General features: G+C 42.2%; 2 protein-coding genes across 3 annotated transcripts in view; one reads left to right on the top strand and one right to left on the bottom strand.

The window, feature by feature from the left end:
* Positions 1 to 102: 102 nt before the first annotated feature.
* On the top strand, positions 103 to 15,818 carry COQ6 (coenzyme Q6, monooxygenase). Of its 2 annotated transcripts, XM_028092331.1 has the most exons (12): positions 103 to 333; positions 5,814 to 5,948; positions 8,085 to 8,143; positions 8,444 to 8,567; positions 10,823 to 10,953; positions 11,846 to 11,953; positions 12,045 to 12,107; positions 12,478 to 12,585; positions 14,228 to 14,430; positions 14,511 to 14,626; positions 14,798 to 14,964; positions 15,695 to 15,818. In XM_028092331.1, exons 1-12 carry the CDS (start codon positions 168 to 170, stop codon positions 15,722 to 15,724), a joined length of 1,410 nt encoding a protein of 469 aa, XP_027948132.1. In that variant the 5' UTR covers positions 103 to 167; the 3' UTR covers positions 15,725 to 15,818. The 2 variants fall into 2 exon arrangements, with proteins under 2 accessions (XP_027948132.1, XP_027948185.1); XM_028092384.1 differs by lacking the exon at positions 5,814 to 5,948.
* Positions 15,819 to 21,987: 6,169 nt separating this feature from the next.
* The window catches only part of ENTPD5 (ectonucleoside triphosphate diphosphohydrolase 5), a 41,326-nt gene continuing 37,821 nt past the window's right edge, over positions 21,988 to 25,492 (bottom strand). The window contains exon 15 of the mRNA XM_088024517.1: positions 21,988 to 23,489. Coding sequence (XP_087880643.1) covers positions 23,403 to 23,489 — 87 coding nt within the window. The 3' untranslated portion in view covers positions 21,988 to 23,402. The remainder of the gene's footprint in view (positions 23,490 to 25,492) is intronic.

Genomic DNA, 25,492 nt, shown 5'->3' with positions numbered 1-25,492 from the left:
TCCCGCCCAAGTTGGCAAGAATTGTTTTCTGATTGGCCTAGTCTTGGAGTGTTCTATTTCCGGCTCTGAGGCCGGGGCGGAAGCAGCTAGTGATTGGAGAGCTCTGCTTCCGCAGTGCAGCAAAACGAGGGCCTAGCAGCGCGCCAAGTACGTTGCGGGTCAGCACCATGGCGGCCCGGCTGGCTGTGAGCCGGTGGAGGGCTGCACCTGCAGCTGCTGGGAAAGGCCCGCTGCTCTCCTGCCGGAGGTGGTCGGGCGCCAAGGCCGACACGGTGTACGATGTGGTGGTGTCGGGCGGAGGCCTGGTGGGTGCCGCCATGGCCTGTGCTTTGGGTAAGCGCATCTCCAGGCAGGTAGTGGCGGGGAGTGGGGCCGTGGAGGAACTGTGAGGACCGTGGAGGAACTGTGAGGACCGTGGGAGCCCTGAGCTCCTGTGGTCTTTCCCCCGCCCAGAGGAGCCCCGCTGCAAGCGTTTGGTCCTTCAGGGTTCCGAAGGGTCATAAGTGGGAGGGTCCTTAGGAGTCATTCTGAATCCCGCCCGTTGTTATTCAGGAATGGGCACAGTTGGAAGTAATTAAGGCATTGTATCGGGCTAGGCGTTTTGTTTCTTTCTAAAAACAGCTCCTTTGAGATACAATTGCATATCAGAAGGTTCACGCATTTAAGCATACAATTTAATGGTTTTTTAGTATATTAACAGGTTGTGCATCCATCACCACCATAAATTTTAGAACATTTTTATCACCCCCAAAAGAAACGAACCAATTAGTAGTCATTGCCCATTTCTCCACAAAGCTCCTCAGCCCTAGGCAACCACTCGTGAACTTTTTGTCTCTATAGATTAGCTTTTTCCTGACATTTTCATATACTTGGATTCTGCTTGTTTTAAAGTTTCGTCCAGGTTGTAGCATGCGCCAGTACTTTTTATGGTTGAGTAATTCTGCACTGTGTGTACTACACTTGGTTTATGCATTTATTAGTTGATGGACGTTTGGGTTTCCTCTTCTGGACTGTTTCGAATAATGCTGTTATTTTGGGTACAGGCTTTTGTGTAAACATATATTTTCGTTACTTGGATATATCCATTTCTAGGACTGGAATTGCTCGATCACATACATGGTAACTCTGTGTTTGTTTTGAAGAACTGCCAAATGGTATTCCAAGGTGGCTGCACCATTTTACATTCCCACCAGCAGTATATGAGGGGTCCAGTTTCTCCACATCCTGGACAGCAGTTGCTGTTGTATTTTTGTTTATAGTCATCCCAGTGCGAGTGAAGTGGTATCTCCTGGTTTGATTTGAATTTCCCTAATGACTAATGATGTTGAATATCCTTTCATACGCTTATTTGTATATCTTTGAAGAAGTGCCTGTTCAGACCGTTTGCCCATTTTATTTTGTTTTAAAGTAATTTCTGCGCCCAATGTGGGGTTCGAACTAAGGAGCCCACCATCAAGAGTCTCATGCTCTGTCCACTGAGCCAGCCAGACACCACTCTTTGCCCATTTTGGGCAATTTGTCTTTTTATTATTGAGTTCTAAGAGTTGTTTTTGTTTGTTTAATCTGGGCACAGGTCCTTTAACAGCTAAGTGATTTGCAAATATTTTCTCTCATTTTATGGGTTGCCTTTTCATTTCCTTGATGGTGTCCTTTGAAGCACAGAAGTTTTTAATTTTGATAAAATTCAACTTGTCAAGTTTTTACCGCTTATACTTTTGGTGTCATACCTAAGAAATCATTGGCTAACCCAAACTCATGAAGATTCACTCTTGTGTTCTAAGAGTTTTGTAGTTTTAGCTCTTAGATTTAAGTCTGTGATCTACTTTGAGTTAAACTGTGTGTGTAAAGTGAGGTAAGGACTTTGCTTTTACATGTATAGTTTAGGCTGGTTCACTTCACTGTGATGTAGATACTGTTTTCATATTTTATGTGAGAAAATTGCTTAGCAAGGTTTAGTAAGGACCAGAGTCTTAACAGCCAACTGGTAGTAGACTCAGAACTTGAACCTCAGGCCACCAAACTCTAGATTTTTTGCCCCCCCCTTTTTTATAAAAGATTTATTGATCTGAGAGAGCGTGCACATGCATGGGGAGGGGCAGGTGTTGGGAGAGAAGAGGACGAGGGGGAAAAGGAGACTCCATACTGAACGCGGAGCCTGATGTGGAGTTGGATTCCAGGACCCTGCGATCATGACCTGAGCCAAAATCAAGAGCCGGACGCTCAACAAACTGAGCCACCCAGGCACCCCCAGATCTTTTGCTTTTAACAATTGTATAGTGACTTGCAGAAATTGGATCTGAGTTTTCTGGCCTCACAAATTAAAGATCACTAATGTAAAAGTCTTCGTTGACTTAAGAATAAGGTGTGACAGCCACATCTTCCCTAGGGTGGCTCCTCTTTTGGGATACTGGTGGGAAACAAAGCTTTGTACGAACTAATCGGCTTGAATCTCAAAGTAATTATAAAAAACGTAGTCATCAGTTATTGAGTACTTGTTATGGATGGGCATCTTTTAAACTATTTTGCATACATTTGTACTTAATCCTCATAATCTTTTTTTTTTTTTTTTTGGTGCAATAAGGTGGTTTTCTTACAGCACAGGGACAGGACCTGTGGGCAGAAAGGGCTGCACTGGGTTATAATCTTTTTTAATTGCATCCACTTAATAATCTTGATTGTAGATTGTGCAGATAAGGGAATTAAAACTCAAAAAGGTTAAGTAACTTGCATTCAAAAGTTGGTAATTGGGAGGGGCACCTGGGTGGTTCAGTCATTAAGCATCTGCCTTCGGCTCAGGTCATGATCCCAGGGTCCTGGGATCGAGCCCCACATGGGGCTCTTTGCTCAGCGGGAAGCCTGCTTCTCCCTCCCCCTGCTTCTGTTCCCTCTCTCGCTGTGTCTCTCTCCGTCAAATAAATAAAATCTTGTTGGTAATTGGGAGATACAAAGCCTTTTTGAGACACAAAACTCTCTGGCAGGTTTATATACCTTTGCTTCTTGGCAGCCATTTTGGTTGTACCTACTGGTCCATGGCCTAAAATAGTAGTTCTGAAGCTTGAGTGCATTTAAGAATCACCTGGGGTTTGGGCGCCTGGGTGGCTCAGTCGTTAAGCGTCTGCCTTCGGCTTGGGTCATGATCCCAGGTTCCTGGGATTGAGTCCCACATCGGGCTCCCTGCTCCGCGGGAAGCCTGCTTCTCCCTCTCCCACTCCCCCTGCTTGTGTTCCTGCTCTCACTATCTCTCTCTGTCAAATAAATAAAATCTTTAAAAAAAAAAGAATCACCTGGGGTTTTTGTTTTGTTCGGAGGTGTTGAATAAGGCACATATAGAAAATTCAAAAGGGATTTTGAGTTCTGAAATACAAAGGGTATAGGGCATACAGTATAAAGAATGTAAAGTGAGACTTCCATTTTTTATTTTTAGCCACTCAGTTCTCCTTGAAGACAGTCACCCATTACCAGTTTGTGGGGCATATTTAAAAAAAATGAGGATTGCAGGTTTCACTTCCAGTGACTGATTGGGTTTATCCAGGTGGGGCCCAGGAGCCTGTACTTTTTTTTTTTTAAGATTTATTTATTTATTTATTTGACAGAGCAAGAGAGGGAACACAAGCAGGGGGAGTGGGAGAGGGAGAAGCAGGCTTCCCGCTGAGCAGGGAGCCCGATGCGGGGCTTGATCCCAGGACCCTGGGATCATGACCTGAGCTGAAGATAGACACTTAACGACTGAGCCACCCAGGAGCCCCTAAACAGAGAATTCTGTGTTGTAATTGTTTCTGTTTTCCGTCTCTTCCATAGAAGTATAAATCCTCAAAGTCAGGACTGACTTTAAACAGTCATAATACAGAATTCTCTGCATAAGTCTACAAAAGAAAGTTCAGGGGCCCGAGCATACTGGGTTGTGACAATCTCTGCTCTAAGTCAAAACTACCAAACGCAGGTTTACAAAATAAAATTCACACACTGGCCAATTTCCTAAAACTCAGAGAAAAATGTTAAACGTGAAAGTTGAAGCTCTGGAAGGTTTGGAATCTTTCATGTGATTTATTCAGTGAGCAAGCTTCACTGTTTTCCTGTAAAGCAGTTGGGATGTTGGGCAGATCCTCAGCTTTTCAGAGGCAGGTGTGGCATTGGGAGTGTTTTCTCTTGTTGAGTCAAATAAATCCTGAGATTTTGTGCGTGCTGATGTTTCCCCTTGATCATCGCAGCATGTATCACAGAGAATATTGTCAGTAGTTTATATGGTGATCAACCTTACTTTTTATTCCAATGTCCACTTAATTTTAGACAGCTGCTTTAAAAGTGTAAAATTTTCAGTACGCTCTTCATATTTCCACTTAAGTCAGTTTGTTTTCCTTGATTCTTCTTCAAACTCACATTAGTTTATGTTTCAGGCTTGAAACATCTATATTTCCCTCTCACATTATTATTTGTAAATTGTATCCTGCAGTATTTTTTTCTCCAAATGAGTTTTCTAAAGTGTCACTTTAAATAGCTAAAAAATAAAATATTGAACCTGACTATATTTTATAATGTGTTTGGAAATACAATTCTTTTTCCTGTTAGTTCCCTTGTCTCTCATGTAACAAAAATGTCCATTGAGTATCTATTTTATGGATTGAGGAGATAGAGCATTTGCTGCTGGGAATATTAGCCATAAGAAAAGAAATGGTTCCTGCCCCCAGGGAATTTAGAATCTAGCAAAAGAGAAAGCCTTGTAAATAACTAATAGAAGGGATTATGAAACAAAAGCTCCCCTAGAAGAACAGCCGCTGACCTGTGCTGGGGGAGGAGGTGTGCAGAGTGGTCTGAATACCACTGGGGAGGTGAGGCTTGAGCAGGTAGGATCCGGAGGGAGGAGGTGGCCAGGGGGGCATTCGGGTGGAGCAGATACCTGAAGGTGGGGAGGTGTGATGGACCAGAAGGCAGTCCACTCCGAGGATCGTGGCTGTTCCCATCCTCCAGTGCAAACACAGCGAGGGCGGGGTATACGTGAACCTGGTGCCGCTCACTGCCTGTTCACTGGAGCGACCTAGTTGCATCTTATAATAATGCCACTCTTCTCATTTAGATTCCCAAAATTGTGAGGTTGTCATCATTACGAAGTAAAACCTACACTGTTTCTCATAATCCTGTCACTTTTTTTTTCCTTTCTTGGCTGCAGCAGCTCCTTGCTTACTGTTTCCGTGTCTTTCCCTGAGCCACGGTGGAGGGGACTGTCTGGGCTGCAGGCACCCAGTAACCACGTCCCCAAGTCCCCTTTTTATTCCCCTATACAGGTGTTTGAAGACCAGATTTGTAGGTACAATTGATGTATTTCGGGGGCTCCTTTTCTTTCACAAATAATTCTTTATCCTTTAATCTCGAGGCCACATGAATTTTATTAAATATTCCATTTTTCTGTTGAACAGGATTTGTAATTTTTAGTGACTTAACAGTTTAAAGATTAGAATTATCTGGTGTCTAAATACTTTAGCCTTTCTCTTTTACTTCATTCTTCCTTTCTAGGGAATTCTACTGGCTCCTTGTGAGTTTTGCTGTTTTTCACTTCTTTGCACATGGCCGGTGTTGGACTGTTAAGTCCTTACTGTCCTTACAGTCATGGGCACAGTGGTTCACGTGGCTGAAATAGTGGTATAAGGTATTGCTTAGGATTTTGTGTGGTGTTTCATTTTTGTGTGCCCTGTGAGAAATTTGTATCCTAAGGGCTAAGGAATTAGTTAATCTGTTCCCTCTCTTGGAAGTGAGAAAGGGAAGAAATTCTGATTTTCCCACTATGATATAAAATTTTTTTTTTTTTTTTTTTTTTTTAGGATATGATATTCACTTTTGTGACAAGAAAATCCTCTTGCTAGAAGCAGGACCAAAGAAAGTATGGGAGAAATTGCCAGAAACTTACAGCAACAGAGTCAGCTCCATTTCCCCCGGCTCTGCAACCCTTCTCAGTAGTGAGTAGAAGGTCTTTCATAGAACCGATCTCTTTTTTTAAAGATTCTATTTATTTGACAGAGAAGACGCAGCGAGAGAGGAAATACAGGCAGGGGAGTGGGAGAGGGAGAAGCAGGCTTCCCACGGAGCAGGGAGCCCGACGTGGGGCTCGATCCCAGGACCCTGGGATCATGACCTGAGCCGAAGGCAGACACTTAACGACTGAGCCACCCAGGCACCCCAGTCTCTCGTCTCTCTTGGCTTTGTAGTGTGTCCCACAGGGCAGAGGCTCTAGAGCATCCTGTGAGGAGGGGGTTGGTATGGTAATCTAGTGTGTCGTTGAAGATGAGGACCCCTGACACTATTAAAGTGTCACCTCCCAGTCTGAGGAAGACGTCCTTGGGACATAGGGGTTCATCATGTAGACTTCATTTGTGATGTTGGGTCATTATGAATTGGTGGAATTGAAACTATATGAACTAATTATGACCGTTCACTTCTTTACTCCTAGAGTCAGCCCTCTTGGGATCTAGGGAGTTCGCATGCTAAATGCTTTTGGAGGGACACCTGGGTGGCTCAGTCATTAAGCATCTGCCTTCGGCTCAGGTCATGATCCCAGGATCCTGCAGTTGAGTCCTGCATTGGGCTCCCTGCTCAGCGGGAAGCCTGCTTCTCCCTCTCCCACTCCCCCTGCTTGTGTTCCCTCTTTCACTGTCAAATAAATAAAATCTTAAAATAAATAAATAAACAATAAGTGCTTTTGGAGTGTAGATCAATGTGTGCACATGGAACCCATTAGAAAAGTGCCTTTAGGTCTCTGCCAAATGTTACTCCCCCGGGCTATCCTATCTAGAACCACCCTGTCAAAAATTACTCTTCCATCATTTTTAGCCCCTTATACTGCTTTATTTTTCTTTATAACAGTACTGTGTGACAATGTATTATGTATTTGTTTTTTTTACTGTCTATCTCTCCAACCAGAATGTTAGCTCCAGAAGGGCAGGAACTTTGTTTGGTTTCACACTTTATGCTCACTACCTAGAATTGTGTCTGACTCAGTAAATATGTCCACACTGAATAAATCTGTTCAGTGCTATGGGGTTAAAAAAAAAGTTAAAAGACTGTCTCTTAAAAACAATTTTTAAGGGGTGCCTGGGTGGCTCAGTTGGTTAGGGGGACTGCCTTTGGCTCAGGTCATGATCCCGGGGTCCTGGGAGCGAGTCCCACGTCGGGCTCCCTGCTTGGCAGGAAGGAAGCCTGCTTCTCCCTCTCCCACTCCCCCTGCTTGTGTTCCTGCTCTCGCTGTCGCTGTCTCTGTCTCTGTCAAATAAATAAATAAGATCTTTAAAAAAAATAAAAATTTTTAAGGGGTGCCTGGGTGGCTCAGTTGGTTAAGCGACTGCCTTTGGCTCAGGTCATGATACTGGAGTCCCTGGATTGAGTCCCGCATGGGGCTCCCTGCTCAGAGGGGAGTCTGCTTCTGCCTCTGACCCTCCCCCCTCTCATGCTCTCTCTCTCTCATTCTCTCTCAAATTAATAAAAATCTTTAAAAAAATTTAAGATTTTTAAGTAATCTCTACACCCACTGTGGGGCTCAAACTCACAACCCTGAGATCAAGAGTTGCTATGCCCTTCTCACTGAGCCAGTCAGGCACCCAAAAAAATAGTTTTTATCCAGAGAGTTTATAACTTCTGTAGGATGATGAAAAAAATATGGGTTTGGTTTCTTTTTTTATTTTCCCTAACTTCAATGTGATTTGGCATTTTTAAAAAAAGTATTTGAGGGGGGCTGCAAAGGGACAGAGACAGAATCTCAAGCGGACTCCCCACTAAGTGCAGAGTCTGACACAGGGCTCAATCTCCCAGCCCTGAGATCACAAGCTGAGCCAAAACCAAGAGGTGGACGCTTAACTGACCGAGCCACGCAGACGCCCCAGATTTGGCTTGATTATGAAAGCTCAGTCTTTTTTCATGCTGTATAATAATATAATAACAGAGCAGCTTAACTCCTAATATCAAACATAAATGAGAGTATTTTTCTGTCATTGGAGGACACTGAAAACAATCTCTTACTTCATAGGTTGGAGAGACAGAGCTGAGGAGGGAAGTGCCCGGTGAGATTGCTCTGGCCTATATATAGATCCTTTCTTTTGTAGGTTTTGGTGCCTGGGATCACATCTGCAACATGAGATACAGAGCCTTTCGGCGAATGCAGGTGCCTCCTTTATCACTTCTGGCAAGATATCTTGGTTGTCCATATTCTTTTCTGTATCTTGGAATCCATATTCTCCATATTTTATGTGAAAGCAGGAAGTTCCCATTCAGTCTCAGTCTAAGGAAGTGGGGGGAAGCATTCTCAAGAGAATTTTCTTCTCACCTTCTGTCTCCTACCAGAAGAATTGACATTGTGATTTTTCTGCTTCTGTCACTTGGGGAAGGCAGTACTGTTTCTGATTAGAGCAAGACATTTTCTCTTCTTTGGGTTATAATACAAACTTCCCCTTTGTGTTTCCAGGTGTGGGATGCCTGCTCAGAGGCCCTGATAATGTTCGATAAGGATAATCTGGATGACATGGGCTATATAGTGGAGAATGATGTCATAATGTGCGCTCTCACCAAGCAGCTGGAGGCGGTGTCAGGTGAGGCACCCACCCCTTACATCTTCCTTTCACACTGCAAGGTGAATTGCTTTAGAATTTTTCTAGGACTTACTGGAAAAAGAATCCCTTTTACGGAGACTGAATATCCACCATAAAGAAACCCTCTGACGATTTGAGAAACAAGACAGAGGATCATAGGGGACGGGAGGGAAAAATGAAACAAGACGAAACCAGAGAGGGGGAAACCGTGAGAGACTTAATCTCAGGAAACAAACTGAGGGTTGCTGGAGTGGTGGGGGTGGGAGGGATGGGGTGGCTGGGTTATAGACATTGGGGAGGGTATGTGCTATGGTGAGCGCTGTGAATTGTGTAAGACTGATGAATCACAGACCTGTACCCCTGAAACAAGTAATACATTATATGTTAATAAAAAAAAATTTTTTTTTTCAAAGAAAGCATTAAAGAAAAAAAAGAAACCCTCTGATGGATATCTTAGGGTTTTTTCTTTTTTTCTTTTTTCCCAACAGTTTTATTCAGGTATAATTTACATACCATAAAATTCACCCATTTTAAGTGTACAATACAGTGATTTTTAGTGTTACTTATAGGGTTATGCCACTGTCACAATATCATTTTAGAACATTTCTGTCACCTCAAAAAGAAATCTTAGGTCCATTTACAGCCATTCCCCATTCCCAACCCCAGTCCCTGGTACAACTGATCTACTTTTGGTTTCTCAGGATTTGCCTGTTCTGGACATGTCATAAAGATCGAATCATACACAATGTATTCTTTTGTGTCTACTTCTCTCACCTAACATATCTTTGATATTCACTCATGTTGTAGCCTGTATTAGTCCATTCTTTTTTATCACCAAAGAGTTTTCCATCGTGTGGATACCCTACATTTTGTTTATCCATTCATGGACAGTTGGGTTGTTCCCACTTTTTTGGCGATTGTGAATAATGCTATGACCACTTGTGTACAAGTCTTTGTGGGGACATAGGTTTCATTTCTTCTGGGTGGATACTTAGGAGTAGACTTGCTGGGTCATATTTTCTCTGTTTAACATTTCCAGAAACTGCTGAACTTTTTCAAAGAGTCTGCACCATTTCACTTTCCCAACAATACTATATAAGGGTTCCAGTTTCTCCACATCCTTGCCAACACTTATTTTTCCTTTTATTTTTTTTATAAGAGCCATCTTAGTGACTGAAATGGTATCTTATTGTAGTTCTGATTGTATTTCCCATCTTTTCCTGTGCTTATTGGCCATCTGGGGAAATGACTATTCAGAATCTTTTGCCCATTTAAAAACTGGATCGTCTTTTTCTTTTTGAGTTAAGAGTTCTTTATGTATTCTGAATATAAATTCCTTATCAGATATATGATTTGCAAATATCTCAGGGTGGTTCTAGTGAGAGAAAAATTGGAAGTAGCTTATGCTTTCTGATATGGAATAGTAATTTATCCATGCAATGAACTTATGTGCAACTTTTTTTTTTTAATTTTATCTTTTTAAGTAATCTCTACACCCAACATGGGGCCCGAACTCACAACCCTGAGATCAAGAGTCCCATACTCTACCGACTGAGCCAGCCAGGCACCCCACTTGTGTGCAACTTTTAAAGATAATTTAGACCTAATATTTAATCACTTAGAAACATATCCCATAACAAATTGGTGAAAAAAGTATGTGTCATATCCTACGTGTGCGCACGCATCTATACACATAGGAATTATCTGTAAAGCTGTATGGAAAAGCTTTAACTGTAGTTGCCTCTGAATGGTATGATAAAGGGTGATTTTTTCCATCCCTTAAATCTTTGTTGTTCAGACTTTACAGGCATATCATTTTTATGATCAGAAAAGTAAAATGATTTTCAGTGGCAAGAAAAATCTTAGGAAATCTAGAACTTTTTTGAGCCCCTGGGAGTCCCACCCTGTTGATTCTGCAAGCACGTGGAGTCACTTAGGCACAGAGTGAACCTAGAAGAGCAGGAGCGTGGGGGTGAGAAGAAAGAATCCCTGGTGCGGGCTGGTCACTCAGGGCTGAGTTTTGTTTTGTTTTGTTTTGTTTTTTGACACTGATTCATCCCTGTGGCTCTGTCATTTATCAGCTCTCAAACTATAGCATTAATTAGTTATTTTTTAGATTTTACTTTTCCTTGTTTAGGAGTAAACGGTAAGAGACAGCTGTCCTGAGAGCTCCCTTTAGATTTAGTTATGGCTTTTTCCTCAGCCCATGTAGGCTGCCTTTCTAATATTTTGTTTTCTCTCTTCTGACTTCCTAGACCGGGTGACAGTTCTCTACAGGAGCAAAGCACTCAGCTACACCTGGCCTTATCCGTTTACCATGGCAGACTCCAGCCCTTGGGTTCATATTACCCTAGGTGATGGCAGCACCCTCCAGACTAAATTGTTGGTAGTTGAAAATTCTTATTTTGCCAGGGGTCTTGCATATCCATAGCTTATCCTAGATTCTGTGGCCTTTCGTTTTAGGTTTAAGCTATAATTTTTGGCAAAGCTTTTGGTTATAAGGACCAGTAACCACACAGGCCAACTCAAGTTAAGATGGTCTTGTAAATCCTGTATAGGAAGTAATCTCCTGGATCATCTTAGGTCTTGAAAGAAAAGGGACACAGGAACACAAGCAGAAATTGAGGTGGTACTTTCCCTCGCAGGAGTCCTGTAGTCACTTCATCTCCTTGCATTTCCCATGTCTCTCTCTTTCTCTGTTCACCAGCTTCCCCTTTTACCTGGCAGCCATCCCTAACCTTCCAGCAGGACTGTTCAACTCCAGTGCCTGCCTTATTAACTTCTAGTTCAAATATCAAGAGAGCTTGGCCAAGTTAACCTTTGGCTGGCACCTCATGGGGCAGATGTCCATGTCCAGCTTTGGTCCAGTAGCTGACACTGGGATCACCTATGTAAGGCTACCCCCTCCAGGGGCTATGAGTAAGGTGGGCGTGATAAAAAGTTGCCTGCCACCGATGAGCTTGTGAACAGTTGGAACTAGAGAAAAGGAGGCAGAAACAAACTTCTGGAACAGTTTTACGTATTAAGTTATAAGACTGAACAGACTCTTGGGCGCCTGGGTGGCTCAGTTGGTTAAGCGACTGCCTTCGGCTCAGGTCATGATCCTAGAGTCCCGGGATCGAGTCCCGCATTGGGCTCCCTGCTCAGCAGGGAGTCTGCTTCTCCCTCTGACCCTCTTCCCTCTCGTGCTCTCTCTCATTCTCTCTCTCAAATTAAATATTAAAAACAAAAAAATGAGAGTTTAAAAAAAGACTGAACAGACTCTTGTTTCCATGCAGATTGGTGCAGATGGTCACAACTCAGGAGTGCGGCAGGCTGCTGGGATTCAGAATGTCAGCTGGAGCTATGATCAGTCTGCTGTTGTGGCTACTCTGCATTTATCGGAGGTAGGATCCTGAGCCCACCATCTGGGGACCCTGCTTGTGTTTAGTGGGTACTAAGTACTTTTCATGAGAACTCTTCCTTGCTCTATTGTAGGCCACAGAAAACAACGTAGCTTGGCAGAGATTTCTTCCCTCTGGGCCCATTGCTTTGCTCCCGGTAAGTCCTTCTGGCTAGTCTGCTTAAACATGCCCGGCCTTGCTCTTAGGGCTTCACTTTCTTTCAACCTTTTTCTGGTTTCTAGGGCATATGGCCAGGCTAACTTTGTTTCCCCCCTTACTTCCTTTATCCTTGAGAGCTCCCAAGAATAGAAGTCTTGCCCTTAGTATTGCTGTTCTTATTTTTTTAGAGTGTGTGTGCTTGCAGGTGGGGGGAGGGGCAGAGGCAGAGAACCTCAAGCTGGCTGGCTCCTTGCTAAGCACAGAGCCCCGCATGGGGCTCAGTCTCCTGGCCCTGAGATCATGACCTGAGCCAAAATTAATGTACTGAGCCACGCAGGCGCCCCAGTATTGATGTTCTTTTGACACAGCTCTCAGACACCTTGAGTTCCTTGGTTTGGTCCACATCCCATGACCATGCAGCAGAGCTCGTCAGCATGGATGAGGAAAAGTTTGTGGATACCATTAACTCTGCTTTCGTGAGTATGAGCTTGTCCAGGTGATGCTATGTTGCAGCGGAGATACAGAAAGGTGGTTTTGATGAAGGAAAAAGGAATAACCAACCAGTGGCCCCTTTGTAACTACAGGGTTTGATCTGGGCTACATGGAGGGGAGGACATTCGGAGAAATGCGAAACAATGGAAATTACTAACTTCCGTGTTTTGAGGGTTGTGGGCTGCTGTTGAGTTGACTGAAATAGCTGTCATGGGCAGTGGTTCTCATTGGGCTTTTTTTTTTTTTGAATCTGTAATGCTTGGCTAATTTTGAATAGCTGTACTAGATTTGAAGTACCTGAACCTTTGAAGCCAGATTCATTAGAAGTGTTCTGAGAGGAGCTGAGCGCATTTTAGCAGGGAGCTTAAGAGAAAGTTTTGTAGACGGACATGGGTTCAGTACTGTTTCTGCCTGTTAATCTCCTAGAAAATGGAGGTAGTATCACCAGCCTCTCAGGGTTTAATAACAGTAATAAAGAAGTCTAAAGACTTTTAAAATGAGAGAACTGATATAAGATGCTTGGAGCACAACTAGTACATTATAGGTGCTCAACAAATGTAATGATTATTCTGGAGTAGACACAGCTTTTAATAATATTGGCACCAGTAATTTCGGAGCTTAAACACATATCTAAATTCACTAATAGTAATACTATCAGTAAGATTTACTGAACGTTTACTGTGTGCCATGTACAGGTGAAGAGTTGTACCTGTATGTATTTAATGCAGTGAACCACCGAGGAGGGTACTCTTATGCTCATTTAGAGCTCAGTTATCTGCCCAAGGTCATAGAGCTAGCAGTGAAGCCGGGTTTGGAAATCAGGCTGGCCCTCGAACCTGTGGTTTTAACTGGCAAACTCTACCGCCTCGCTAGTGACTACACAGTAGTTTATACTGAGGAACTTAGGCATCCCTGCTCTGGAGTAGCAACAGGAGTGAAAGGAACTGAACATATTAAAGTGGCTTCCAGGGTAAATGGTAACTGCTGGCTCTCTGGTCATGTAGCATGTATTCCTGCCATGGGCTTTTGCAGTGCATTCATTTAGCAACAATCACACGTGCCTTCCAGGTACAAGAGTCTGGAGGTAGACAGATGAGACACAGTCCCTGCTTTCAGGAAGCTCACAATCAAGTGAGGAAGAAAGCTACTTAAGCAACAATTGGTAAAAATATTCATAGGGTGTTAACGGAAGCAGAGGAGAACACACAGTGGAGGGGTTAGAGGGAGGCTCACAGCTTCTGGGTGTTTCTAAGGGGTCATCGGGGTGAATTAGAAGGACATTCTAAGCAGAGGGAGGAATGCCAGGGGCAAGAGGATGTTGTAGAATGAGCTGCACTGTGGCTACTGTACGGTTTTTGAGGGTTAAGGTGAAGTGAAAGGTGGAAGTTCACAGGTAGGCAGGGGCAGCTCAGGAGCAGTTTGGCTTGATCCTAAAACCTGTGGGGAAGGACAGGAAGTTGTGTTTTCCATTTGTTTAAAAGGCTTGTCACCTATGGTCTGGATCAGTTTAGGCACGTTAGGTACTATTAACACTTGGCTTTAGTGATAAAATGGGTTTCCCTGCTGATTTTTAAAATCCCGTTAATCACTGATGAATTTCTGCTATTTGTGGCTGACGCTGCTCAGTGGAGTGATGCCAACCACACAGACTTCATTGACTCGGCCAGCACCATGCTGCAATATGCTGTTGGCTTTCTGAAGCCCACTAAGGTCTCAGCTCGCCAGATGCCCCCAAGTGTTGCCGGAGTGGACGCCAAAAGTCGAGTGCTGTTTCCACTTGGGTTGGGACATGCTGCCGAGTACGTCCGGCCGCGACTGGCTCTCATCGGGTAAGATGACAACAGAGCCGGGCTGCACTCTTCTCACTCGGCTGCAGGCAGCCACACCTGAACTCTTGCTTGCTTCTTAGGGATGCAGCCCACAGAGTCCATCCACTTGCAGGACAAGGTGTCAACATGGGCTTTGGGGATGTCTCCAGCTTGGTCCATCACCTCAGTGCTGCAGCCTTCAGTGGAAAGGACTTGGGTAAGGGTTCAGGTACCTCAGAGAAGTAGTCAGAGGTCATGTAGTCAGGGAAGGTCGGGACCCCAAAATGCCCCTCCGGTAGCCAGATGTGGTAGACATCAGTGTGTCTGGCTTGCTAGGAAACAACTTCACTATGAGATTAGGGATTTATACCTTTCCTCCTTCCTCCAGGCTCTATGAGCCATCTTGCAGGTTACGAAACAGATCGACAGCGTCACAACACTGCTCTTCTGGCTGCTACTGACCTACTGAAAAGGCTCTATTCCACCAGTGCCACTCCGCTGGTGCTGCTCCGGACATGGGGCTTGCAGGCCACAAATGCAGTACCTCCACTCAAAGTAAGGTCACTCACGGCTCTCCAGGAGTTGCTCGCTGAGGAAGCATTTTGCCAATGACTCTTAATTTCTTTGAATTAATTTTCTTGGTTGTAAAATTACCTCTTTATGAATACCTCCCTCATTGGTTATGAGCAACAAAGTCCTTGCTGGGCTCATGGGTGCTAGAGCCAACATCTAAGCAGTAACTTTATATGAGGAAGGGCTTAAAATAGTGAATAGGAACTTTTAAAGATAAAGATGCTTTAGGGGCACCTGGGTGGCTCAGTTGGTTAAAGCATCCGACTCTTGATTTTGGCTCAGGCCATGATCTCAGGGTCGTGAGATCGAGCCCTCCATCGGGCTCTGCACTTGGTGCAGTCTGCTTGTCTGTCTCTCAAATAAATAAATACAGTCTTAAAAAAAAAAAGATGCTTTAAACTCCTTTTGCTGCTTGGTCAGCTTCTTTCCTCAGAACTTCCATCTAAAGACACTTTGGAGGGACTCTTGAGAGGAGCGTCTGTCTGAGACAAAAACCTTGCTGAGTTTTTGCTTTAATCACTTTGGGTATTTTATTTTTAAATAGGCTCCACTCCCAGCATGGAGCCTTAAACTCACAACCCAGATACGTAGACCTGGACGCTTAACCAACTGAGCCACTCAGGCACCCCTGGATATTTTAAAATATTTTCTTCACTTGCCCTCACACCTTACAGTGTCAAAGTATCATTCATTCTATTTCATTTTTCTCCAGGAACAGATTATGGCCTTTGCAAGCAAATGAATGCTCTTTAGGACATTCTGTCGAAGAAAAAGGACATCTTTTCTCAAGACCATCACATATTTTCAAGATTTAATAAATTTGCTTTACATTAGAATTCTCTAGTCTCCTTTTCTCCTCTGTTTAATGGACCTGTGGAGCCCAAATAATGAGTGACAGATGATTTGCTGTGAGGAGGGCCTATTAATCAAGCCAACAAAAGACCCTGAAGGAAGACCATTATGATTTGGTTGAAAAGACTTTTTATTACTAAAAGAAAAATTGCTAAGGTGCTGTCTTGTTCATTTTTGAGAAAGGATTTATAAAAGAGAAGATTTCTAAAATTAAGTTGCTATCAACTTAAAAAAGACTATTTACATAGCATATTTTATGTGAACCTCATGGTAACCACAAGGGGAAAATATAGTAAGTACACAAAAGAAAATGAGAAAGGAATCTGAACATAACACTAAAGAAAGTCATCAAACCACAAGGGAAGAGTGAAAGAGAAGAAATAGAGAACTACATAAACAAAACAATTAACAAAATGTCAATCAGTATATACCCACCAATAATTACTTTAAATGAAAATGCCAATCAAAAGAGTGGTTGTGTGGATAAAAAAACAACACACATCTACGTACTGCCTACAAGAGATACTTCAGAAGGACATACCCAGACTGAGATTGGAAGGGACAGAAGAAGATACTGCATGGAAATGAAAAGAAAGCTGGATTAGCTATACTCCAATCAGACTTTAAAACAAAGACTGTAATAAAAGACAAGGATGTTACATATGATAAAGGGGTCAAGCTAGCAAGAAGGTATAACATTTATATATATATGTGCACCCAATGTAGGAACACCAAAATACATAGAGTAGATACTAACAGACCTAAAGGGAGATACTGAAAGCAATATGGTAATAAAAGACTTTAATATCCCACTCTCATCAATGGATAATTCATCCAGACAAAACAACCAATACAGAAACACTGGACTTAACACATTAGACCACATGGATGTGACAGACACACTGAGAATATTTCATCTAAAAGCAGAATACACATTCTTCTCAAGTGGACATAGAATATTCTCCAGAATAAATCCCGTTAGGCCAAAAACCAAGTCTCAATAAATTAAAATGGAAATCCTATCAAGCATCTCTGGTATAAAACTAGACCACAATAGTAGGGAACTAGAAATTACAAGAAAATGGGGAAAAGCACAGATACGAGATTAAATAACATGCTACTGAACAACCAATGTGTCCTCAAAGAAATCAAAGGAGAAAGAAAAAATTCCTAGAGACAAATGAAAACTGAAATAGGACACCAAAATATATGGGATGTTAAAAAGCAGTTCTAAGAGGGAAGTTCACAGCAATACATGCCTACCTCAAGAAAGAAGGAAAATCTCAGACTGACAACATAACTTTATACCTAAAAGAACTTTCTAGAAAAAGAACAAAGCCCCAGATTATGAGAGAGAGCACGAGATGGGGGAGGGTCAGAGGCAGAAGCAAACTCCCTGCTGAGCAGGGAGTCCCATGCAGGATTTGATACCGGGACTACTCAGGGATCGTGACCTGAGCTGAAGGCAGTTGCTCAACCAACTGAGCCACTCAGACTCCCCAAGGCCCCAGATCAGTAGAAGGTAGATTAGAGCAGAAAGACAATAAAAAAGATCAATGAAACTAGAGCTGGTTCTTTGAAAAGATAAAATCTATAAACCTTTAGCAGACAAACCAAGAAAAAACAAGCACAGACTCAAAATCAGAAATGAAAGAGAAGTACAACTGATAACACAGAAATCCAAAGGATCCTAGGAGACTACTGTGAACAATTATATGCCAATGAGCTGGACAACCTAGAAGTGAATAAATTCCTAGAAACCTACAATCTTCCAAAACAATTACAAAGAAACAAAATATGAATAGACTGCTAGTAAGGAGGTTTGAAACAGTAAATTAAAAACCTCCCAATAAGCCAAAGTCCAAGAACAGCTTCACTGGCAAAATTCTACCAAACTTTCAAGGAAGATTTAATACCCATCAAACTCTTTCAAAAGAGGAGGAATAGCTTCCAAATGCATTTTACAAGGCCAGCATTACTCTAATAACCAAAACCAGGCAAAGACACTACAAAAAAAATTATAGGCCAATATCATTGATGAACATAGATGCAAAAGTCCTCAACAAAATATTAGCAAATCTAATCTAATGATACATTAAAAAGGATCATGCACCCTAAGTTACTCCAGGGATGCAAGGATAATTCAATACATGGAAATCAATGAGATATGTTAACAGAAGGAAAGTAAGTCATTTTATCTCAATAGATGTAGAAAAAGCATCTGACAAAATTGAATATCCATTTATGTTAGAAATTCTCAACAAAGTGGATACATTAGGGAATGGGGACTGTACCTTAACACAATACAGGCCATATATGACAGTCCTATAGCTAACATACTCAACGGTGCAAAGTTTAAAGCCTTTCATCTTAAGAACAGGAACAAGACAAGAATGCCCATTCTTGGCTCTGTACTGGAAGTCCCAGCTACAGAAATTAGGCAAGAAAAATAAAAAGCAGCCAAATCAGAAAGGAAGAAGTTAAACTCACTCTTTGCAGATGACATGATACTATATATAAAAAACCCTAAAGACTCCCATCAAAAAACTTAGAACTAAAAAATTCAGTAAAGTTACACGATATAAAATTAATACACAGAAGTCAGTGGTGTTTCTAAACACTAAGAACAAAGCTTCAGAAGTTAAGAAAACAATCCCATTAAAAAAAAAATTCCATTTACAATCGCATCACAAAGAATAAAATACCTATGAATAAATTTAATCAAGGAGGTGAACTGGGCACTTAAACTGCAAGACACTGATGAAAGGAATTGAAGACACAAATAAATGGAAAGCTAGTCTGTGCTTATGGATTGGAAGAATTAATATTAAAAACTCCACACTACCCAAAGCAATCTCCAGATTCAGTGCAGTAGCTCTCAAAATTTCAACAGCATACTTCACAGAATTAGAACAAATAATTCTAAAATTTGTATGGAACCACAAAAAATCCTGAATAGCCAAAGCAATCTTGAGAAAGGACAAGGCAGGAAATATCATGCTCCCTAATTTCAAACTATACTACAAAGCTATTGTAATCAAAACCATATGCTATGTGTACAAAAACAGACACAGATTAAATGGAACAGAACTGAGTCCAGAAATAAACCCACACATATCTGGGCAATTAATCTACCACAAAGAAGCCAAAGAACACATGTAATGCAGAAAAGTCAGTTTCACTTATATGGGGAATCTCAACAAAAGGACAAACAAAATTATGGGGCACCTGGGTGGCTCAGTCGTTAAGCGTCTACCTTTGGCTCCGGTCATGATCCCAGGGTCCTGGGATCGGGCCCCACATCGGGCTCCCTGCTCCACGGGAAGCCTGCTTCTCCCTCTCCCCCTCCCCGCCTGCTTGTGTTTCCTCCCTTGCTTTGTCTCTGTCAAATAAATAAAATCTTAAAAAAAAAAAAAAAACTTTAAAAGGACAAACAAAATTTAAAAAAAAACCATAGAAAACAGACTAGTGGTTACCAGAGGAGGAGGAGGTCAATTGTATGGTGTCTAGATCTGTGGTGGTGGTCACTTTGTAGTGTATACAGATGTTAAATTATAAAGCTGTACACCAGAGACTTATATAATAAGAAAGATTTATGTCATTCTTTTTAATGCTGGTCATAAATTTACACAATTGGTTTCTAATGATAAAAATTAAAAATACCCAATTCATACATTTTTGTTAGAATTGCTATTTTAAAATTCCTAACGCAATGCAAATGAAACAAATTACTTTAACCTTTGTTAAAGGTGCACACCGGACTTTCTGGAAAGAAAAAAATCTTAATATTATTTCCTTATCACAGCACCAGATTTCAATTTTATTTATGGTTTCTCTCTGGGACACCATTGTCTGTTCAGTAATAAAACAATAAATAAATTGCACAGGTCTGACAAAAGGAACCAGATCAAAAAGGAAATTCAATTAGCAGCAGAATCTGTTCATGTTTGGTTGCAGACTGGCGGCTGACTTGCAGGGGAAGGGGTGTCTTGATTTTGAAAAACTTCATAGTACCAGAGAATCCTTTTAAAGAGATTTGTGCATCCACTGGATTTGTACACTGTAGAAAATATCTTGCTGATTTGAAGAAGAATAAGAAACCGTGCTTTTGAACCAAACTAAGCTACTCTTAGAATAATTTTTGAAGGAATGAGAAATTTGTTACCACAAGGGGAGCTTTACAGGCAAATGCAGAACATTTTTAAGATACTAAAAAGTGACAGTCACGAACCTTCCTGGGATCTCAGGAAAAATGTACCCAGAATGGAACAGGACAGTTACTGTGAAAAGCCGTGTGCGTACAGGCAGAGTCCAGAAAGGTCCCTGTTGGAAAAAAGGTCATCTTTAACAAAAAATGGAAAGGTAGCCCACCCAGGTAGGGAGAACATGGACTCCACAAGTATGCAAACCAAATCAGGCAAGAAAGGAAGAATTTTAAGGCACACCTTGCAAGGACCTCCACAACCCATGGAGGATGTTCTTCATATGATGGTGATGGTAACAAACACAGAACATCCACTCTGTGCCAGGCCATGTCCTTAGTATTAGAAGTATTATAAACACATTGACAGAAAGGAAACAACCAGCAATACTGGATTCTGTAGGACCCCTTAATAAGAGGCCCAAAAGGTACACTAAGGGGCAGCAAGGACAATTATAGAAAAATTGTTTTTTCTAAGAAAAAAAATTCTCATTCCAGATTGCTCCTAAAATGGATAAATTAATTCTCTAGATGTTCTCATCAAGATAATCAGAATATATGTAGATACACTTCTGGAATTATACTGCATCTACCCAAGATTTCTGAAGGTATCCAGGATGCTCAAAGGAGTTGGCTGAACAATACCTGACCCCTGTTTATAAGCTTCAGAGACAAGATGTGCTGGTAAAGACCATGGAATGGTCCCATCAAGCTGGACGAGTCCAGTGAACACAGCTTACCTCTTGGGAAAACAAGTTGGTTTCTACTAGAGGAAATGGTCTCTCTCCCTAATCATATGGAACATATAGTATATGATGAATGGTTCTAACACCCTACTTTTTTGGACAAAGATGGGTCTAGAAACCATATGGTAGGTTAAAGAAGAGACCATGAAGGACTTTTCTCAAAAGATTGAAAGGCTGTGGAAGGAGGGATTAGAGCAGAACTAAGGCCACTGAGAAGATAGCTAATTTCAGCTCAGTACAAAGGGGATTTTTTTTTTTTTAACAGTGCAGTCCAAAAATGGGGTGAGCTGTCTGATCACATGCCTAAACAGAAGCTGAATGATAACCTGTTAGACATGTTAAGGGAATTCTACAATGGGCAGAAGACTGGGTTTGATCTTTGGCTGTTCCCAATCTTAAAGAGTCTATTATTTCATTATGTAGCACCTTTTGAGAAAGACAACAGGTATAAAGGTGACCTCAGTATAGTAAAAGTCAGAGGAATCCGAAGAAATTCCACATTATGTTAAAAAACAACTTAGGGGCACCTGGGTGGCTCAGTTGTTAAACGTCTGCCTTCGGCTCAGATCATGATCCCGGGGTCCTGGGATTGAGCACTGCATTGGGCTCCCTGCTCAGTTGGAAGCCTGCTTCTCCCTCTCTCACTCCCCCTGCCTGTGTTCCCTCTCTCGCTGTGTCTCTCTCTCAAATAAATAAAATCTTTAAAAAAAAAAATTGGGGGGATGGGGATATGGAAATTTGCCTAGTTACTTGCACATACCAGATGTCAAATACTGACTCAATGGAATGACTACAAAATAAGGTTCCCCACAGGGCACCTGGGTGGCTCAGTCGTTAAGCAGCTGCCTCCGACTCAGGTCATGATCCGGGGGTCCTGGGATTGAGCCACATGTCAGGCTCCCTGCTCAGCGGGGAGTCTGCTTCTCCCTCTCCCTGCTACTCTGCCTACTTGTGCTCTCTGTCAAATAAATAAAATTAAAAAAAATAATAAGGTTCCCCAGGAACCAATGTGAGTGCCAGGTATATTAGCATCTTTTTTGAAGGATCTGAAAGAATCTACTGTGAAGGATACAAGTTTGGGGAGCTATAAACTGTGTTGGGAAGAAGCTGGAGGCAAGGAGCCATGGCAAGAGCCAGACTATAGAAAGATCTTTCAAGTTCAACAGCACTCGAGTGGGTAGACAAGCAGCAGATAATGGTCATGTAAAAAAAAAAAAAAAAACAAAAAAAACAAGACAATGGGGCGCCTGGGTGGCTCATTCAGCATCTGCCTTCGGCTCAGGTCATGATCTCAGGGTCCTGGGATCGAGCCCTGCATCGGGCTCCCTGCTCATCAGGAATCCTGCTTCTCCCTCTCCTACTCCCCCTGCTTGTGTTCCTTCTCTCACTTTGTCTCTGTCAAATAAATAAAATCTTAAAAAAAAATACAAGATAATGACTTTTAGGGGAAATAATTCACAAAAACCAAGAGCTCTGAGCACTCAAACTCAGAAAGAGAATCCACTGTACTGATGTGGGCCCAAATACCCAACCAAATCAAATGTTAGGTACCACCAAGAAGGATCTCAGAAGCTAATTTAGAGGAAGTTAGCTAAAATGGTCACGGCCAGGGCAAGAAAAGATACCACTAAAAAAATAAAACAGAATAAAAGGGCAAACTGAAAGGAGCTGTGACCAAAATCTAGAGGCCAGGGTAGATGTATTTCTTAGAAATACAAAGAAAACATGTTTAGGATGAGAAATTAAACACATTAGCCTGGGAGGAGGTACAGGCACTGAACACACACACACTCCTATAAAGTTGGGTATGTTAGTTAATCCCAGGGTTGTCTGATTAAAAGTTGATTAAAGAAGGTGGTCTATTCAAGGGAGCCACACCCTCCCAAACTTTGTCCCTAGAGACTGGCTGTCCTCCATTTTTAAGCTGGGTTCTGCACAGCTAGGAGCTGCTCTCCATCTTGCCAAGATTTAGGATGGCTCTCAGCTGGCTGACTGGAACTGGCACGAAGCAGGATCACATAATTGCAGATACGTTACCCTTTTTTCCCCCTTGAGTTACACATGAAAAAAGCAAAACCAGGCATTTTTTTCTTTCTCTTTTTTAGGGGAGGTGGGTGGAAGTAAGGGTGGGACATGGCAATGTGTAGGGAGGAGAAAAATACTGGTGTTGATAGCTCACAGGATTGCAATCAGTAGGCTTAGTTTAACATGTAAAAGGAAAATTAGTATGTTCAAAGGAATGAGGCACTCAAAGGATTGAAATGAGATTTTTCTTTGGTTCCCAGGGACCTGTCCCTGGGCTCTCCAAGGTTAGGTTCCAAAGCTATTCCTTTGGGCTCTGTGACATTCGAAGAATCTCAAAGATTTAGACTCTGGTGCCAGCTGTGCAAGCAGGTGAGTTAGGTCAACAGGTGACATTAGATGTATAAAATTAATTAGACCCAAATCGCTAGACTCAAGGGCAAGACCTGTGTCCAAAAGCCCCTTCTACCTGACGAATCCAGCTGCTGGGCTTCAGTCCAGGCTATCCTCAGACTAGCTCAGAACATGACTGAGTCCTTTCTCCTTCTACTTTTCAAAAGGTTGTTGGAGAATGCAGTCCTCAGAAGGAGGGCCTGGCCTCAGTGGGAGATGCCCAGAGACTGCAGCAGGTGAAAGGTGGCCCCCAAGGCCCAGCCTGTCTCTATGTTGTTCACTTTCTTTGAGAGCTGTTGAAGAGAAAAAAAAAAAAGCTCACACTGTCATCAATTTTCAACTCTAGCAAGCATGACACAGGCAGAGAGTATCTACAAATATCATCCACATGGCCAAACCAAGGTAAAATTTGGGGTAGCCAGTCTTGGGAGGCTTCCCACTAGCCCCTCTGTAACAGTTTCCCTCCTGTCATGGCTTACACCTGCCAATCTGGCCTCTGAATCTTCTGGCCCAGGAAGTGGTCTCACCCAGGCCTTCTAGACAGAGGCTTCTGAATTCTTTCCCTAATCCTGGAACTAAATACACGAGGAGTTGGGAATAGATTTAGGGGTAGCAAAGAATATACGAAACTTGTCAATTCATACTCTGTAAACAACCAAAACTTCTTAAGCACTAAGTAATAACCAATCAAAGCATTTAAGGTCTTCTAGACAGGTTGCGCCTCAATTAGTTCAGTAACTTTGGGCAAGTGTTTAGACCTGTTTCCTCCACTACATAACAAACGGATTAGGTATTTATCAAATTGTTTTCTTTAGACTCTTAGGAGTTCTTGAAAATACTTTGAAGGAGAAAGGGAGGCCAAATGATAAAGGAGTTCCAAGGCCCCCTTCCTCTGCTTCCACCAGACAGCTCCATTTTGATCAGCTTTACCAGCCTTCTGTGTAAGCCTCTGTGGAACGATGCCACCACTGATCACACCACACACAAGTTTGGAAACCAGTGGACTGGATTTAGTCTTTCTTGCTGGGACTAATTTCTTATGATACAATACTCCTGTGGTGACCTGATGAAATCTACATTAGGCACTGTGCCAAAAACTGGGAAGAATGGCATGTGAACGTCACCTTGAGATTTAGTCTGCAGCACATGAGTCAAACTGGGAGTGCCGCCCCCACTCCCAAATGCTCCTCTGCCCTCAGGACTGGGCTGACAGCCCGGAGTAAATAAGTTGAAGTGAAGTGACATCTGGGCCAGGGAACTGCCTGTCACTGAATTTAATTCTGCTACCATTGAAATGATAAAGATGAAAAGGATGCCAGCACTGGAAATGGCAGAAAACGGTCTTTAGATGATGCGGTTACTGTTGATCCTTAAGTAGAGGAAGTTAACTTTGTATGTATTAAGGACTTAGGATGACCTTTCTTATCCACAAATCTATCCCCAACTGGTGTGAAATGCCTACACTAATATCGCCAAGACTAATAACTTACTACGTGCCAGCATTGTGCTTTACATACAGTATCTCAATTTTCCTAACAGCCCTATGAAATAGGTACGCTAAAGATCCCTAAGTTTGGATGAGAAACCTCAAAGTTAGACAGGGGAAGTAAATCATTTAAGGTTACAGAGCTGGTAAGCTCGCAGACTCAAAACGTGAACCCAGATGTGATGGACAATGGAGCCGTCCTTTAAATATATGTGATACTGTATCTACTGGCATGTGATTCCTTGTTAAGCACCTTAAATGCCAATATTCTTATTGGACAAACGCGTTAAATCCAAATACCTCAGTGCAAAGTTTATGAGTTTACAAAATCTGTGCCACACAAGAAAGGGGGCAATGTAAACTCATCTGGAAGTGGGGAAGCAGGAAGGGGAAGTGGCACGAGCAAGGGCACTTCAAAAGCAAAGCAGAGTCTACCTACTTGACCCCAGAGTTCAAAGTTGCCTGTGCCATACTTGTATTTCTTTTTTTTTTTATTATGTTATGTTAATCACCATTCATCATCAGTTTTTGATGTAGTGTTCCATGATTCACCATATTTGTATTTCTGTCACATCTCCTCTAAGAGACTATATGCTATTTGAGGATAAGACCGTATCTTAATTATCTTTGTAACCATAATGTACAGTTATCCAATTGTGGTACAGAAGACAACAAAGTAAATGGGGTGGACGGAACATAAAAGATGTGTTTAGAATAGATAATTTCCTACAGATCAAGTGGAGCCTGCATGTGCTGAAAAGGATGGACAGAACAGGAAGACAAAGAGGGACCCAAGATTCAAGGGACACT

The sequence above is a fragment of the Eumetopias jubatus genome, unplaced genomic scaffold (assembly GCF_037043125.1).
Source record: "Eumetopias jubatus isolate StellerSeaLion01/CBP00866 unplaced genomic scaffold, mEumJub1_p1.0 scaffold_7, whole genome shotgun sequence".
NCBI lineage: Eukaryota > Metazoa > Chordata > Mammalia > Carnivora > Otariidae > Eumetopias > Eumetopias jubatus.
The sequence above is the reverse complement of the archived record's forward strand: the minus strand, read 5'-3'. Positions and strand labels throughout refer to the sequence as shown.